Genomic DNA, 16,227 nt, shown 5'->3' with positions numbered 1-16,227 from the left:
AGCGTGGATGGATGCCAGGGGCCTCCGGAGTTAAACTTGTTCCAGGCGTCATGCAAAGATCTGTGCTAGTGCCTGTGTCCTCACGGAAGGAACAATAATAGCTCCACATACGGTAGGCTCCGGCAAGTGCCAACTCCCTCGATCTCCTCCAATGCAGGCTCAGGGATGGACTCCACCTTGTCCCTGTGAAGAGACTCTGCATGCTCTCAGCAGCCAGAAGGGGATTCTGCTCCCAGCTTCTTCACAAGCTGCCCCACAGCAGGACTTGCTTAGCGGCGCCTTGGGAGGATATCCGTTCATGCAGTTGTGTCACTGCAGTGCCCACTGCACGCCCATGGAGGAACCTGTGTGCGTGTTCCGTCTTCTTTGAGCTCCTCAGCCCACGCTGTCTGAATTCACTTGGGCTCCTGGCAGACTGTTTGCTTGCTTTCCCAACTGCTCTCCCTGATCCTGTTGCGTTCCCTCTCTCACAGAGCCCAAAAAGGATGTGAACTTTGGAATGGGGTCTGTGAGCAGGCTGCGGACTTGGTGCATGTGCGAGACTGTTGCTGAATAACAGGAGGACTGGTTAATCTCTGCGGGCAGCCCTTCTGTCTGGCTGCAGGGCACCAGCCTTGCCTGGGCCCTTCACCATGTTCCTCCTGCTCCCCTTTGACAGCCTGGTTGTTAATCTCTTGGGGATTTCCATAACTGTCCTCTTCACTCTGCTTCTGGTTTTCATCATTGTGCCAGCAATTTTTGGAGTCTCCTTTGGCATCCGCAAGGTTTACATGAAAACTTTATTAAAGGTTTTTCAGGTAAGTTGTGTTTTCAGAATTTTCTGTGTGTTTACAGGGATCTTGTCGAGTGTGGTCATGCCAGGAAGAGAGGCTTTTGCCCCTCAGCAGAGCATTGCAGATGACTGGGGTGGAAGGTTGGTTTGTTGGTGACGTGTGCGGGTGCCAGGTGACCCGTTTGGGTCATCTCAGCTGAATGCAGTTTACTAGATCTCTGTTCCTAGGCTGTTTTTTCCCTGTAATTAATCCAGTAAATATTGAAGTAAAGTAGTAGGATAGTGTGGCCCATAAGTATGCAATAGTACAGTAGGATCTGTAGATGTGCTGAGAGGAGGCGTGTGCTTGGATGGGTTAACGTCCCAGGCAAGGCAGAGTGCTGTTACAGTTCGATGTGGAAAGAAGCCAAAAGGGGTGTAGAGTGTGATGGGGAGCGACAAGGCTGCAATCAGCAGCCTGCTCCTCTCCAGGACATGTTTGGATGAAGCAAAAGCAGGAGGTAAGGCAGGAAGGACTTCCTGTACTGCAAGCCCTGAGCAGTCTGTGGCCAGAACCCAGAGCTCTCAACACCTTTCTGTCCCAGAGTGCCGCCTGCTTATCTGCTGAGCCCAGCAGCCATGTCTGGACCTGCAGCCTCTGAGGACGACCAGCAGCCCTTGCTGACCCTCTTGGCACAGAGAGGCCAAGTGGAATTTTCCAGCTTGGGGTCATGCTGTTCCCTTGCCTGCCTTTGGCAGACTAATTTTATGGGCTGTCTCACAGCCAACGCCTCTCCTTGAAGCAAGCCCCTGGTGAGACCAGAATTTTTGCCAAACTCCCTAGTAGATACAGCCTACGCCACCTTACCCTGGCAGATAAGCAAAAGGAAAAGGGGCGTTCACTGCTTGAAAGGGAGGTTTTAGGCTCTAAAACGTGCAGTTCAAGGTGCTAAAGGATTTATGGTACAGCTACTGCTGCCTGAACAAGGCTGTCTTCCTCAGGAGTATCTCTGTACTGGCTGGCTTGGAAAGGCAGCCCTGCAGCTTGCAACGTTCAGCTCTTTAAACTCCGAGTCCTCCCCAAAGCCTGAGGTGTGAATGGGAAGACCCTGGGCTTTGTGAGGTGCTTCGTTAACACAGATGTCTGAAGACCTGACTTCAAATTTAGTGACTGAACTGGGAGAAAAAAAATAATTTGGTTTATCTGAAATGGAACTTTTCACCTTGTTTTCATTTTTTCTTTCTTCCGTTCAGGAACATTTAATATCAACACCTATTTTGGTGTTTAATCTTGAAACTTTTTCTGAAAAGACTTTGAAGTCTATTTCAGCTTTTATCAAAAAACGTTTGTGGTGGGGGAGAGGAGCACTCTGGCACAACAGCTCACAGATTTGGTGGAAAATTCACTCACTAGGTTTGATCATGCAGAATTGTATTTTTGGGGAGCGTTACTTACCCAAAAGATTTTCCCATCTCTAGAGGCCAGTGTTGTGAACCTTGCCCGGAGGGGCAGCACTCGGGTCTGGCAGCTTGTGGGACACAGCCAGAGCTGTGGGCCCTGGGATGGCGGCTGCGCATCCCCATTGGTGGTGAGGGACACCTGCCTGGTGCTTCCCAGGTGGGAGTCTGGGTTTTCTGCTACTGCAGTCAGGATAGAGACGGGCTGGTCTTGCGAGGAACGCCTTCTCTGTGGGCTGCCCAGCTCCTGCTGGGTCAGAGCTCCTCTTCTGACTTCTCCTGGGATGGCAGTGTCTAGACAATCTTCTGCAATCCTGCAGTTCCTTCTGCTGGCAGAGGAGGCTGCTAGATGAGCCGGACACTCTATATGCAATTAGCGTTCCCACATCGCTGCCTCCTGATCTGATGCTGGCATGGGCTGAGACTGGGATGCCAGGAGTTCCCAGTGGCTTCCGCTTCTTCACAGATCCCTGATGGAGCAGGTAGCCTGGAGCAATAAGCATGTTGCACCTTCAGAAGCTTGTTCTCCCAGACCTGTACAGTGCAGAAGAGCTGAGGCTGAGAGGGTTACTTAGAGGGCAGGCAGGAAGACTGGCCAGAAATCCAGCCTGCAGTTTTTGCTGTTGCCCTTGAGAATTAGCTGAGAGAGATTTCTGTGGATAACAGGTAGTCCGGGCGTGGGATTTGGCAGCCGGCTGCCAGAGCACTGTCTGAGGGTGCTTGCTGCTGCTGTTTTGGACTGACTGGTGAAGCTGAGAAGCAGCAGCAGCTGTAGGCTGAATCGGGGAGGGAGGGAGGGATCCCATCCCGTCATCAGCCTGATGTTTTTAGCGGCAGCCTGAAAACACAGTCTCTGCTTTGAGCTTGGAAGAAATGAGGGTTGAAAAATAGCACCAGTCCCATGATCAGCTGCTTGCGTTGTGATGCGGACCACCCCAGCAGGATGCACGGTCCACCCAGAAGCTGCGCAGTGGCAACTGCATGCCAGGTGCGGCAGAGCCTACAGGACGTGGAGTCTGCAGAAAATCTTGCTGTGCCATCTCACCACTGAGCACTCTTCTTCCCTCTGGCACTCCCTGCTGGGTTTCTGCTGGGCAGAATGGCACACAAACTTGTGTGTGTCGTGGCTGTCCTGTGCCTGTGCTAGTCACCTCCCCATCAGTCTTCTTGTCCCACTGCAGGCAGATTTCTGCTGTAAAAATGTTCCTCCCAGGCCAGTCTCTGCTTCCACCTCAGTTCAGTTGTGTTCACTAGCTCTCTCAGTTCTGTATGGAAGCCTCCTGCTTTAGCTCCATCTTCTCCCCTTAACCATGGATTCCCTGGAAGTCAACTGTAAAACAAGGGTAGTAGTGTATGATGCAGAGCTACCTACAGGCCTTGTGAATCTTGCTTGTCATGTGTGTCTCTTGCAGTGGGCAACACTGAGAATAGAGCGTGGTGCCAAGGAGAAGAACCATCCATTATACAAGCCCTATGTCAATGGTAAGATCCTGCCCTGCATGGGTACATATGAAGTTCAAAATTCTTCTTGGGAGATGGGGTAAATGTGGTGTCTCTGAGCAGCTGAGGTATGCTGGGAAGCCTTTTCCATGTAGGTGGATTGGGGGGAGCTATGGAGAGGTCCATTTCCTGAGGAAGGGGAAGGAAGCACCCAGGGAGTGCTTAATTTCTAGATAGTTGGGAGGACTGGTTTATGCCCATCTGGACTGGAGAAAGGGGGGGGGGGGGGGCGGTCCTGTGGAGGGCAGGCAAGTAAGGGCCCTGGCTCTCAGCTGTCTTTGAGCAGGCAAGTCGCACTTTGCTCAGAGCTGCCTGCGGTGTGTTGCAGGTATCATTGCAAAGGAGCCAACGTCACTGGAAGAGGAGATCAAGGAGATCCGCCGGAGTGGCAGTGGCAAAGCCCTAGACACCCCTGAGTTTGAGCTCTCGGATGTCTTCTATTTCTGCCGCAAAGGCATCGAGACCATCATGGATGATGAAGTGACCAAGAGGTTCTCAGCTGAAGAGCTGGAGTCGTGGAATCTGCTCAGCAGGACCAACTACAACTTCCAGTATATCAGCCTGCGCCTCACTGTACTCTGGGGACTGGGTGTGCTCATCCGCTACTGCTTTCTTCTGCCCCTCAGGTGAGTGCTGCTATGGGAATCTGCCTGCTGAGATGGTGCTGATGGCCTGTTCCCACTGCAGCAAGTGCAACTGGTCTCCAAGCCCCACGGACCCTGTTCAACATGATCAGGAGAGACAGGCTACTTGATGAGTAGGGCCTGTGGCCTGGTTTTGCTAGCGTGTAGCTTCCCTCTTTCTGCAGGATAGCCCTGGCGTTTACTGGCATCAGCTTGTTGGTGACTGGTACTACAGTGGTGGGATATTTGCCAAATGGAAGGTGAGTTTGTCTTTAAGGGAAGAGGGGATGGGAGGCCCCTGTGCAGTTTGAGACCTGATAATCCTGAAGTTTTCCTGCAAGGCCTATCTGTTCTGCCTGCTGCAGACAAGGCAGGTGGTCGTGGCATCTGTAGCCTCTCAGGAACAGACACCCTGTAATTGTAAACAAAGAGCCTAGATGTGAGCACTAAGCCTGTGGAAGAGCGCTCAGCCCTGGGCTCTGAAAGGAATAACAACAGAAAAGAGCAAAGGCCACATTTGGTTCTTATGAGTTAAGAATCAGTAGTCGTAAGCTGATGGCAAAACCCAGGACGAGATGCATTTCTATGGGAGAGATGTGAAGTTTCGGTTGGATCTCATGGCTGGGGCAGCTGGGCTGAGTGGCATCATTACAGGGGAGACTGTAGAACTGGGAGGTGATGGTTTCTGTCCTCGGCTGCAGGTGTAAGGAGTTCCTGAGCAAGCATGTCCACCTGATGTGTTACCGGATCTGTGTGCGTGCCCTCACAGCCATCATCACCTACCATGACAGGTAAGGAGGCACTGTCTGCTGCAGGGTGTCCCTTCCCACTAGCTGCTCCATGACATGCCTCTTGCAGGCCTCACGCTTCGTTCCTCTGTCCTCATCTGTACCTTTGTTTTGCATTCAGAGAAAACAGACCCCGAAATGGAGGCATCTGCGTGGCCAATCACACATCTCCCATTGATGTGATCATCCTGGCCAGTGATGGCTACTACGCGATGGTAAGGTCTGCACCCCAGCCCCAGCTCTGCCTGCCGGGCCTGGCCGCATGTGTGGTGGGAGCAGCAGCAAGCCTATTGCATGTGACAAAGATTAGGCAGCAAGAGGCTTTTGAGCATGCAGAACTACTTTTCCCTGCATGACATCGCAGGGCACTCTCAGACCCTGTGCACAGATGCCCTGTTGTGCATGGCTTTCCAGCAAGCTTGGCCTGGGACTCAGAGCACCGGGGGTCTCTGGGCACTGCTTTGCAAGTAGAGCTCTGGGCTTTGCTATCCATGGAATAGCAAAGCACTTCCCCAGCTGTACCTCCTGCAATGTGGAAAGCACTTGGGGCTGGCTACATCTCTCCTTCCAGTCAGAGCCTGGGGCTTTTCCTCTCAGCCTTTCCAGGGCAGGGCTAGAAAGACGAACCTCAACTTGGTTGTGAAGCTAGGAGCTGCCTTGGCCTTAATGTGTCCCCAGGTCTTGTAACTTGTGTCTTCTTGCCCTGTTCAGGTGGGTCAGATCCACGGAGGGCTTATGGGTGTGATACAGAGAGCCATGGTGAAAGCTTGCCCCCACGTCTGGTTTGAACGCTCTGAGGTCAAAGATCGTCACCTCGTCGCCAAAAGGTGTGACAGTTGCTAGCTGCAACGGGAGGTCTGGAGGCTGGGAAGGGGGAGGCTGCCCACTTCCCTTGGGCGAGGACACTGCCTTGCCTCACGGGTGCTGGGAGACTGCGTCACTGTTGCTGGCACCCAGACAGTCCCCAGTGACTGCAGGATAAGGACTGCATGCTGTGGGGATTGCTAGTGATAGCTTCTGTGCCCTGTGCTAATGGGTGACACTCTTCTGTTTAGGCTCACAGAGCACGTCCAGGACAAGAGCAAACTGCCTATTCTTATCTTTCCGGAAGGTGAGTTGTGGAGCAAGGCCAGACAAGCACCTGGTGGAGAGGGCACACTGCGACAGCACCACATCTCTGTTGCTTCCCTTCTTAAGCAGCCAAGGGCCTTGAGACCCTTCACTGAGGCAAAGGGGACTTTGCATCTTCAGAGCTGACTGAACCCAGAATGTGGAAGTCAGATATATGATGTCCTGGTGACACATCCTATGCACACAGAGAACAGGGTTTGGAGCTTTAGGGGGCAGTTGCTGGGTGTCTGTGGCCTAGCCCTTAGGTATATATCTTAGGCTTCTGAACTGACTTGCAAAGGGAAGCTGAGAAGATTGTGCTTGCCTCTTACAGGAACCTGCATCAACAACACATCTGTGATGATGTTCAAAAAGGGGAGCTTTGAAATTGGAGCCACGGTTTACCCTGTAGCCATCAAGGTATGAGAAGGCAAACATTCTTACAGCACAAGTAGCCCTCTGTGTGTGAGCTTAGTCCTGGCAGCCCAGTCTTGGCACTGCTGGGTCAACAGCCTGGTCTGAGGGCCTGGGGAAGCTGAGGTCACTACATGTAGTGCTCTGGGAGGGCTGGCCTATAGCTGCAGTTGGGGTGGAATTTGGAGCTTCAGGGAGGGTGCAACCACTGCCTGACTTTCATGAGCTCTTCTGCCTCTCTAGTATGACCCACAGTTTGGAGATGCCTTTTGGAACAGCAGCAAGTATGGCATGGTAACCTACCTCCTTAGGATGATGACCAGCTGGGCCATCGTCTGCAGTGTCTGGTACTTGCCCCCAATGACCAGGCAGGTAAGTAAGGTGAACGTGGCCTATCTAAACTGCTACCTGTTTGGCCCTTTGCTCCTGCTGAACAGTGTTATTTTGCCACAGCCCGAAGAGGACGCTGTCCAGTTTGCCAATCGTGTGAAGTCAGCCATTGCCAGGCAGGGGGGCCTCGTGGATCTGCTCTGGTGAGTCCAAGCAGGCTTTTCTCTTCCTGGTGCCAGGGTTCCTTGGACCTGGGTCCTGGTAGGTGCTCATGGGCTGTAGACCCAAGTTTGTGTCTTGCGTTGGGCAGAGTAGCCTATGGAGAAATGGAGATACTTCTTTGCCTGTGACCTCCAAAACTGCTCTTCAGTAGCAGGGACCAAAGTCTTTGCTTCTGCTGTGTGTGTTGGGCACCAGGGCTTCATTCTGTGATTCCAGCTTGCACTGGGATGCCCTGGTTCTGACTTTATGCCACTCAGCAAAGTGGGTTGAGCTTAGGAACTTCCTTTTTGAGGCACCGAGATCTTCAGAGCCTGGGAGGCAGAGGGACTCTCGAGGCAGTCTACTGTAGTGGTGTCGGAGCAGCTCACGCTTCTGACAGGGCTGCCGTGTTGAGCGCAGTGTGGGGCCATGGGTGCAGCCCCTGGCAGAGCAAGGTGTGAAGGTAACTCGCCTTGGGGAGGGTTGGTCTGCAGTGTGTGTACCCTTGCAATGTAAGGTGCAAGTGTAGCTGTCCAACTGTTGCGGGAGCTCTGACCTGCTCTGAGCAGCCCTAACTGAACTTTCAGACAGTGCACCCCTGCAGCCACTCTGATGGTACAACTCTCTCCCCAGGGATGGAGGACTGAAGAGGGAGAAGGTGAAAGACACATTCAAGGAGGAGCAACAGAAACTCTACAGCAAAATGATTGTAGGCAACCATGAAGACCGGAGTCGCTCCTGAGCCCTCTGCCTCCAGCACTGTTACTGGGCCTGGCCAGAGCCTTCTGCCTCCAGCACGAGCCAAGTCTTGCCTGAAGCAGCTCCAAATCTTTGGACTTTGGCTACTCCAGAGCTGCTTGGACTTGCTCCTTCATCCTCTGGCTGTTCCTTCCCAGAGGCACTATTACTGCCTAGAGTCTTTAGGCCCTGGGCAGCTCTTGGCAAAGATGCCTTCTTGTTACTGTTACAGTGAAGCCCCTTGCAGGGGCAATATTAAATGAAACACTTATGGTGTCATATGCTTCCATATGGTGTTTACAGGCCCAGGAGGAAGACTGGCGTGTTGATGTGCATGTGTGTCAGTCACAAGTCTCCCACGGCACAGAAACTGGTGAGCTGCACTGAAATTAGCTGCCTTGACAACCAAGGGAGTCTTCATGAGCCTGCGCCTCTCACGTCTGCAGCACAAACCCCTTAGGAGCAGTATGTGGTCTCTTGGGCCATTTCCAGCTTTGCCTCTGGAAGGAGAAACCTTTCCTTTTCCTTTTGCCCTGTCCTGCCATAGCCTGACCCAGACCATTGCTTCTCCAGCATCTGAGTAACAGTCTCTTTGCTAGGGTTCCTCAAGCGGTGAGGATCATCCTCCTTGGAAGCCTCCCGCTATCCCCTGGAGCTGCAAGTTGCCAGACAGTTGTTACTCGTGTGGCAGACGGGGCTCTTGAGGAATCGCTACGTGCTATGGTGGGAATCCAGTGCGGGTGGGAGAATGTGAGACTCCGTGGCCGGGGCAGGAGATCCCCTTTAAAATGTCTAGTGAGGGAAATGGTGGGATCTGATCTTGTTGTGCACCAACATGCACATACATAATCTCAGCTCGTTGCAAGGAAAGTGAAATCTTGTGCTAGAGGTGGTACCCCTTTCCCTTTCAGCTCTGCAAGTATATTATTCAGTAAAACAACTTGCATTTGAGCATTCATCCCATGAACTTTCCAATTATCCTTATGTTCCTACAAATTTTAGCACTTTCATTGGGTCCTCTGCCTGCTCTTAATAAGCAAATGCTGTTTTGTTGCTACCTGCAGAAGCTTGCTTGCATTTTCTGGAACACTAGAGAAGGCAATACTTAAGTGCCTCCTTTGTACCCTGAGTGGTGTTTGTTGGGGGAGGGCATCTGCTACCCCCAGGTCAGGACAGCTATTCTGTGTAAGTGTCCTTAGATTTGAATTTCCCTGCACTAGCTACCAATATGGATTCAAGATGATAGTTTAACTCCTGCTTGTTTTTATGTGGGTAAAACATGGTTATATCAAGAAAGAGAGACACAGAAAAGAAAGTAACAGAGAGAGTCCAGAAACTCCCCTAACCTTTCCCAGGAGACATAATGCACCTATCCTCACCTACCTTATTCAGTTCTGTGCGACCTCTCTCCTTTGCATTGTTAGTGGCTTCAAAACCCTTCTTTTTGGGTCAGTTAGGTCATCTCTATCTGTGCACAGATAATGCGCAAGCAGGGTATGCACATTTTGTCCTCGTAGTTGAGGAGCCCCATTTTCCACTGTGTGCTATTTTCTACCTACCCCAGGACCATCAACTTACGTACAAATAAACTAAAGTGTTTCCAGTACAATACCTGAGAGGGGACAGTCTTCCTTACAGTGATGTAAAGCTACACTTAATAGCATATGATCTATTAAGGTACAGTTATGGGAAATATTTCTATACTGAATTGATTTACCTTTGCTTCTTGTAGTGCTCAAAATACGATCCTTTATAAATATACACACAGAGACACGTTACCTACACAAACATTGCATTCAATTATCAGTGATTTGTTAGACATGATCACCATTACCATCCAGCCTCGCCAGGAGAAACCAGGCTATTCTTGTTTGGTGATGGAGACTCCCTTATTGGCCCTATGCTTTTCACTGTTACCCCCAATTTCATATTCTTCTCTTCTGCCCCACTTCAGCTGTGGCGATTGATCTGGGGGGGTGAAGAAAACGAAGCAAAGCCTAGTGTCTTTTCCTTTCACCTAAGATGATAACAAAACAAAAGCAGCTGAAGCCAAGTAAGAGATAGTTAACAACATCCACAGGGTTGAAGTGTATTGCTTACGCTCCTGTGCTACTGATAGAAGACAAAACAACTGCTTGTTACTAATAGGTATCTCCATCACCGAGGCTAGGACCCCTCCTTCATTAGGAGTTTATAATGGCATTAAGGGTGTATTCACCAGCATTTTGGTTTACTTGTTCTACCCAACTTACTACGTACAGCTCCTAACACCAGTTCATCAATCCTCCATCCGTGTCTGTTAACCAATGGGGCTCTTGCTTTCCTACTTTAAAAAAAAAAAAAAAAAAAAAAAAAAAAGAAAGAAAAGAAAAGTGCGACCCTTATCTCCCTGCCAGTTGTTACATTTGTGCAGAGTTCTTGACCATCAGCTTTTAGTTGTATAAGAAATGCTGGGTATAGCACGTGCGTTACGGGCATTAACCTGTAGCATGGTTAAGCTTCAGTTACCAAGCAGGTGTGTGTTACCCTGTAGTACTTGCCTATACCATTTAATCATAACATTTTGCGAGCTGTATTTGCTCCAGTTCCTTCTTGAGTCACCTGCTTGCCGAAAAAGCTACTGCTGACCTCCGTGGCAGCCTCTGGCCAGGGGTGATGGCCTGATCCAGCCCCAGGTTTGCCTGCCTGAGCTTTGCTGCTCTGTCCCCAAGGCTTGCAAAGCTTTTCCCTTGCTCGGGGGACCATTTGGACTAAGGACCACTCTACCCCGCACTGTGCCATGGTTTGGCCATCTCTGGGGAGGGTGACCCGGACCCAGAGAGCCGTGGGGTGCCCAGGCAGTGCCACGCTCGCTGGGTGCTGTGGGTGCCCCTTCCCCAGGTGCTGAGCTGCAGCTGGGGACACAGCCCTGGGCTGGGGACGTGGTCATCGCTGCCTGGGCAGGGTCTCCAGGCTCTCCTTCGCCTTTCCCCAGCCAGCAGCATGCTCTCGAGCACTCACCCACACCCTTCCTCTCCTCCAGGGCTGTGCACCCAGAACTGTCGTCTTGGGGCTGGGGCGGGGGGGGGGGGCACAGCATCACCTTTGGACCATGCAAACATGCCTCCGCAGCCCCTGCGAGTGTGGGTGGTGGTCTCCCCAGGGCAGTCCTCACGTTCTCCAGTGCCTGCAGCAGCACCTCCCCACATCCCCGGGTGTTCAGAACTGGCTGTGGGTGCCCACAAGTCTTCTGCCCACAGCTCGCTCCCCCAGCCCTTGTCAGAGATGCCGTGGTGCTGTGCAGGAGCCCTCCCCGCTTCCCCAGCCCTGCAGGACCTCCAACCACCACATCGTGCTTGGGGACCAGCCCCAGAAGCCCTGATGCTGCCGCCGGGATGCTCCGCAGCAGGCAGGGAGCTGGCTGGACAGGTTAGGAGGCACGCATCCATCTTTCCTCGGCTCCCCCTTCCCATGCCCCCAGTCAATATGTCTCCCTCCGATGAGAAAGTTAATAAATTTAGCTCTAGATTAAAAGTATCGATCATTTCATTTGTAAGCGATAAATAACCGGGGGGAGCACTGGGCGGCCCACGGGGTAGGGGCTGCTGGCTCCGGCTGCAGCAGCCATGCAGCCCGCTGGGGCCAGGGGCCCTCATATGCATTCTGCCCGGATGCTGGCATTGATTTGCTATTAGTCTCCACGCACCACCCAGTAGCACATCATTCCCAGAGCCGCTATTAATGGCCTTTTGATAAATAATCACTTGTAAGTCAATAAATTTTTATTAAACAGTGTGGCGCTTTGATTTATGAAAATCCGACGGGGTTTGTCTGGGAGAAAAGGGATGCAGAATTGAAGCGGAGCTGCTATCCATCTGCCTGCCAGGCCGCCCTGCCCGCGCTCGCACCCACACGCCCCCCGGAGCAGCTGGCCCCAAGCTCTGCCCAACGCTCGACGGGAGACCTGCCCGCATGGCCCAGGGCTGCCCAAACCCAGGCAGACCCCTGCCACGGGGCACAAGGCAGGTTTGGGGAGGGCAGCGTCACCGCTCGCCGTCGACCGGGCTCCGTGCACCCTGTCGAGACCCCAAGCGCCGGCTGGGGACCGCTCTGCTGCAGCGAGCCGCAGCGGCAAGCGGCTGGAGCCGTGTGCGTGGGAAGCGGGGACCGCGGCAGCAGCGATGGGCAGGAGAGGAGGGTGGCCCTGGCCACTGCTCGGGGGACCTGTCCGGCTGCGGGGAATGCACGGGGCAGCCAGGCTGCGGCTGCGATTTGTCACTCTCCCCGACTGCAGCAGGCCCTTTGCCACCCGCTTTATTTGTCTCCCAGCCCTGACGTGGCATCAGACAGGTGTTAAACTACTTAATCACTTTAAAATTGTTTTAATTTTCTGTTTTGTATTGATCTCCACAGCACCAATTAATCAGCTCACTGGACCAGGCAGTTAGTACATTAAAAATTGTCAGCCACGCTGGGCAGCTTAGAAAATGTCAAAAAAATATCCCAACAGCAGCCCCTCACTTCTCCCGCCGTGCAGAGCCTGCTCCTGCCGAGCGCTGGCTCTGCCCATGGACGGTGACGTGGCTCTCCCAGCCCTGCCACAGGGCCGGGACCCGTGGGATACACAGCCTCCACCGAGCCCCGCGCACCGTGCTGCCCGTGGGACCTGGCCTCCCGTGTCCTTGTAAAGGGTCCATCAGCTCTGCCACCCGCTGGCATTTGTCCCATCGAGGCAGCAGAGGGGTTGCGTGGCTGAGGGGGGAAGAGTAATGAGCCCCACGCTCGCTGCAAGGCAGGACAGAGAGCTTTGGGGGGGGATGAGTCTTCCCCAAGCCCTGGGAAAGTGCTGCCGAGCGGTCAGGGCTCCTTGCAAAGTTCCCCCAGTGAAAAGTGACAGATTGGAGAGGACTTGAAGCCAAATGTGGGCCTTGGGGGCCAGGGCAGAAGGGTGGCACGGTGACAGTCTGCAGCCCCACACCACGGCTCCACACCGCAAGGCTGGTGCTCGGGGCTGCTGCAAAGCCCCAGTGTTTTGGGGGCTTTGGCCATCCCCAGGGGTGGCCTCGGCCACCAGCCTGTCCTGATGCTGCCTGTGGCTTCAGGGGAGGGCAGCTTGGGCTGCAGCCGCCAGCACCTCCTCGGTGCCTGTGCCACGCTCCTAATCACTATATGATGGGCCGGCAGCACCTTATCTCCTATCGATTTCCTTCCCAAGAACAGCCAGGCTGTTTGCTCACACCTGACTGGCACTTAGCTGCCTCTCAGCTGAACAACCGCCGAGCTTGCCAGGTCCCCCCCCAGCAGTGTGCCCGTGCCAGCAGGAGTCCCTTTGGCATCCCGAGCGGCTGGGGAGACATGGCCCGATGCGGCACCCACCATCGGCGTGCAAGGGCTGAGCCACGGGGAGCCAGAGCAGGGGTCGCGCAGACCCATGTGCACACACGCGTGTGTACACGCAGCTTCTGCTGCACGGGGCGGAGGGGCCCACCAGGCTGGCAGGCAAACACACCGGGGCTATTGACGCCACATCAATCCTGCAGCCCTGACAGGTGAATGGGCTCTCACTCACACCGTTAAGATAAATGATATTTATTTGCTGCTAAGAGGTTCCAACAAGAGGCCCCAACAAGTGACTTTTGAACCAGCACCTCTTGCTGCCGGTACACGCCCAAACCTGGGAAAACCCTGGGAAATGTCCCCAAGGCTGCATCGCTCCCGTGGGCTCTTTCTGCCCCACACGCAGCACCACGGCCACGGCCCCTTCCCCTGCCTGGCACACAGACCCTGCCCCATACGTGCTATCCCAGCCCCTTCTCCGGCCCAGCCTCATGAGGGCACCCTGGACCGCGCGCCCACGAAGCAAGCGCTGGGACTTGGCTGGGGCCGGGACCTTTATTTCATCAATGCCGACAGCACGGCCGCGCCTGACGCTGCCCACGCATGCTGCTCCCAGCCCCGCAAGCCGGGATCCCTGGCCAGGAGCCACCAGGAGGGGGGCAGCAGCCGCCCCGGCCCCACAGCCGGGCATCTGCTGGGGCAGGGGGGGGTGTCACCCCCCTGGGAGGAAGCAGGCAGCCGGGCCGGGCACCCCAAGACCCAGAGGGGTGGGCTGTGCCGGTGCTCAGCCGCTGTGCGTGCCCAAGCCCAGCACTGAGAAGGCCGCACGATGCTTCCTCAGCAGCAGGCGGATCTTCTCGTCATCCGAGTCTGGGTCCAGGGGCTTGTTGTACTCGTCGTCCTCGGTCTCGGAGGCCGCCCGCTCTCCGCCAGAGCCCCCCGCCCGCTGCGAGGACGAGGAGGGCTCCAGGGCGCTCTTCTTCCTCCATTTGGTCCGTCGGTTCTGGAACCAGACCTGCCGCCCCACGGGCCCGGCTCGGTTAGCGGCCGCCACGCCACGCGCCCCGTGCCACGCGGTGACCAACACTCACCTTCACCTGGGACTCAGTCATGCCAAGGGAATAGGCCAGCCGTGCTCTCTCCGGACCCGCCAGGTACTTGGTCTGCTCAAAAGTCTTCTCCAGAGCGAAGATCTGGTGCCCCGTGAAGGTTGGGCGCGTGTGCTTCTTCTTGTGGATGCTGTCGGCCAGGTGAGCAGGGGCTGCGGGAGAGGAGGAGGGAGGCAGGTGAGCACCTGGGCTCCCTGCAGCGTGCGGCTCTGGGCAGCTCTCCCCTTCCCAAAAACGGCACCGGTGCGCCCGCCAGCAGCCACAGAGTCCCTCCACGCTGGCTTCCCTCCAACTTAAAACCGTATTCGGGCTTCAAGGCTTCAGCCCCATCCCAGGAGGGCTGAGCTGCCCTCTGTGCGGGCCCCGTAGAGCCAGAACCGCGCCGTGCATCTCCCGCTCGGGGACGGCGCTAATTTGTTGTGCTGAGAGGGGAAGGGTCGTTAGCAGCAGCAGCGCATGACCCCAGAGGCACGCGGCACCGGGAACACCGTGCCCCTGTGCCCCACGCCTTGCAGGATGCACGACAGGAAGGCAGGCAGAGCTGGTCGGCTCGTAGCTGTGCCAGAAGCCGATGGCCGAGCTGCCTGACCCGTCTGCTCCAAGGGCATCACCTGGAGAGGTGGGAAGGGGACCGTGGCTGCAGGTGCCGAGCAGCTGCACCCAGCCCCCGGCCCAGAGCCTCCTGCGGCTCCCCACGGGACGACGGGAGCACCCACCCCACCAACCCTCCGGCACGGCAGCAATGTGCTCTGCGATCCCCCCGCCAGCTCTCCGGCCATCCTGCCTGTCTCTGCCCCGAGCCGGGCTGGGCACTGACCCCAGAGAAGCTGCCGGAGGGACGGGGAGACCCGCGGGACGGCGGGCGCTGCCTGTCCTTGCCGGGATAAGCTGTGGCTTGCGTGGGGGGGCTAAGCAAAGAGTTAATCCCTGCCATTGGAGCTGCCCCTGCTCTTGAGCCGAAATCTCTGTGGCAGGTTGAGGTCCAGCAGCTCTGGCTCCGGGGCCGTTCCCACCGTCCCGGGGCAGCCAGCGGGGCGACCAGCCGTGCCTCGTGCCGGGCGATGGAGAAGACGCGGCCTGGGCGGCTGCGGGGCACCCACCGCCTGCGGCACCCACCCGCCACCCACCCACCCACTCACCCACCCTCTCTCCCCGGCCCCGCTGTACTTACGGCCGCCGCACTGCCGGCCGCCCCGCCAGTCCGGGGCCGCCTCTGCCCAGCAGCTCCGGCCCCGTGGCAGGTACTCGCCGCCGGCCTTGGGGAGGGCCCCCACCTGGGGCCCGTAATAGACGCCCGGGGAGCTCAGTCCGTTAAATCCGCCCGCGTGGGGATAGCCGGGGAGAAGGCCGCTGTTCGGCGTCGCCGCGGGCCGGCTGAGGATGTCGGAGATGCCGTGGGGGGTGCCGGCAGCCAGCTGGGCGCCAAGCCCGGGGGGGCCCAGCTTGTAGAAGGAGCTCTGCACCGAGTACTGGCAGACGGGCGCCTTGGCCTCGGGGAAGGGCCCCAGCGAGGGACCGTTGAGCAGGAAGGTGCCCGGCAGGTTGGCGTCCATGGCCCCGGCGCTTGGGTGACCCTCAGAGCCTGGCTCCCCGCGGGCGCCGCGACGGCCGACCCATCACCCGCCGGCCCCGGAGTGGGGCTACCGGGCCCCGGGGAGCCTGGCAGGCTGGCCGGGGGGTGGCCACGGCCCCGGGTGGGAGGACGGCCACGGGCAGGGCCTGGTGGGGCGGCCCTGGCTGACCCCGCCGAGGTGGCACCAGCACCGGACACTCAACTTGGGCTTGGGAAGAGCCAACATTTCTCTGATAAAGATGAGGGCCATTAGAATACAGGGCTCCCATTGGCCGGCAGGCTGCAGGTGGCTCTCCCATTGGCCGGCTCTCCGAGG

At 56.0% G+C, this 16,227-nt stretch overlaps 2 protein-coding genes across 3 annotated transcripts; one reads left to right on the top strand and one right to left on the bottom strand.

The window, feature by feature from the left end:
• Nucleotides 1–632: 632 nt before the first annotated feature.
• On the top strand, nt 633–8,192 carry GPAT4 (glycerol-3-phosphate acyltransferase 4). 2 transcript variants are annotated; one of them, XM_049830736.1, is made up of 12 exons: nt 633–797; nt 3,622–3,691; nt 4,038–4,335; nt 4,518–4,592; nt 5,034–5,123; nt 5,242–5,335; nt 5,832–5,947; nt 6,176–6,231; nt 6,565–6,650; nt 6,888–7,016; nt 7,098–7,177; nt 7,809–8,192. In XM_049830736.1, exons 1-12 carry the CDS (start codon nt 633–635, stop codon nt 7,915–7,917), a joined length of 1,368 nt encoding a protein of 455 aa, XP_049686693.1. In that variant the 3' UTR covers nt 7,918–8,192. The 2 variants fall into 2 exon arrangements, with proteins under 2 accessions (XP_049686693.1, XP_049686692.1); XM_049830735.1 differs by having other exon boundaries at nt 3,622–3,712.
• Nucleotides 8,193–14,013: 5,821 nt separating this feature from the next.
• On the bottom strand, nt 14,014–15,934 carry NKX6-3 (NK6 homeobox 3). Its single transcript, XM_049831005.1, has 3 exons — nt 15,510–15,934; nt 14,321–14,490; nt 14,014–14,244 (listed from the first exon to the last, which is right to left on the bottom strand). Exons 1-3 carry the CDS (start codon nt 15,889–15,891, stop codon nt 14,014–14,016), a joined length of 783 nt encoding a protein of 260 aa, XP_049686962.1. The 5' UTR covers nt 15,892–15,934.
• Nucleotides 15,935–16,227: the final 293 nt, after the last annotated feature.

This window comes from Accipiter gentilis, chromosome 28, assembly GCF_929443795.1.
Source record: "Accipiter gentilis chromosome 28, bAccGen1.1, whole genome shotgun sequence".
In the NCBI taxonomy this organism is placed as follows: domain Eukaryota; kingdom Metazoa; phylum Chordata; class Aves; order Accipitriformes; family Accipitridae; genus Astur; species Astur gentilis.
Note: the sequence above shows the minus strand (reverse complement) of the source record. Positions and strands in the feature narration are given on the sequence as shown.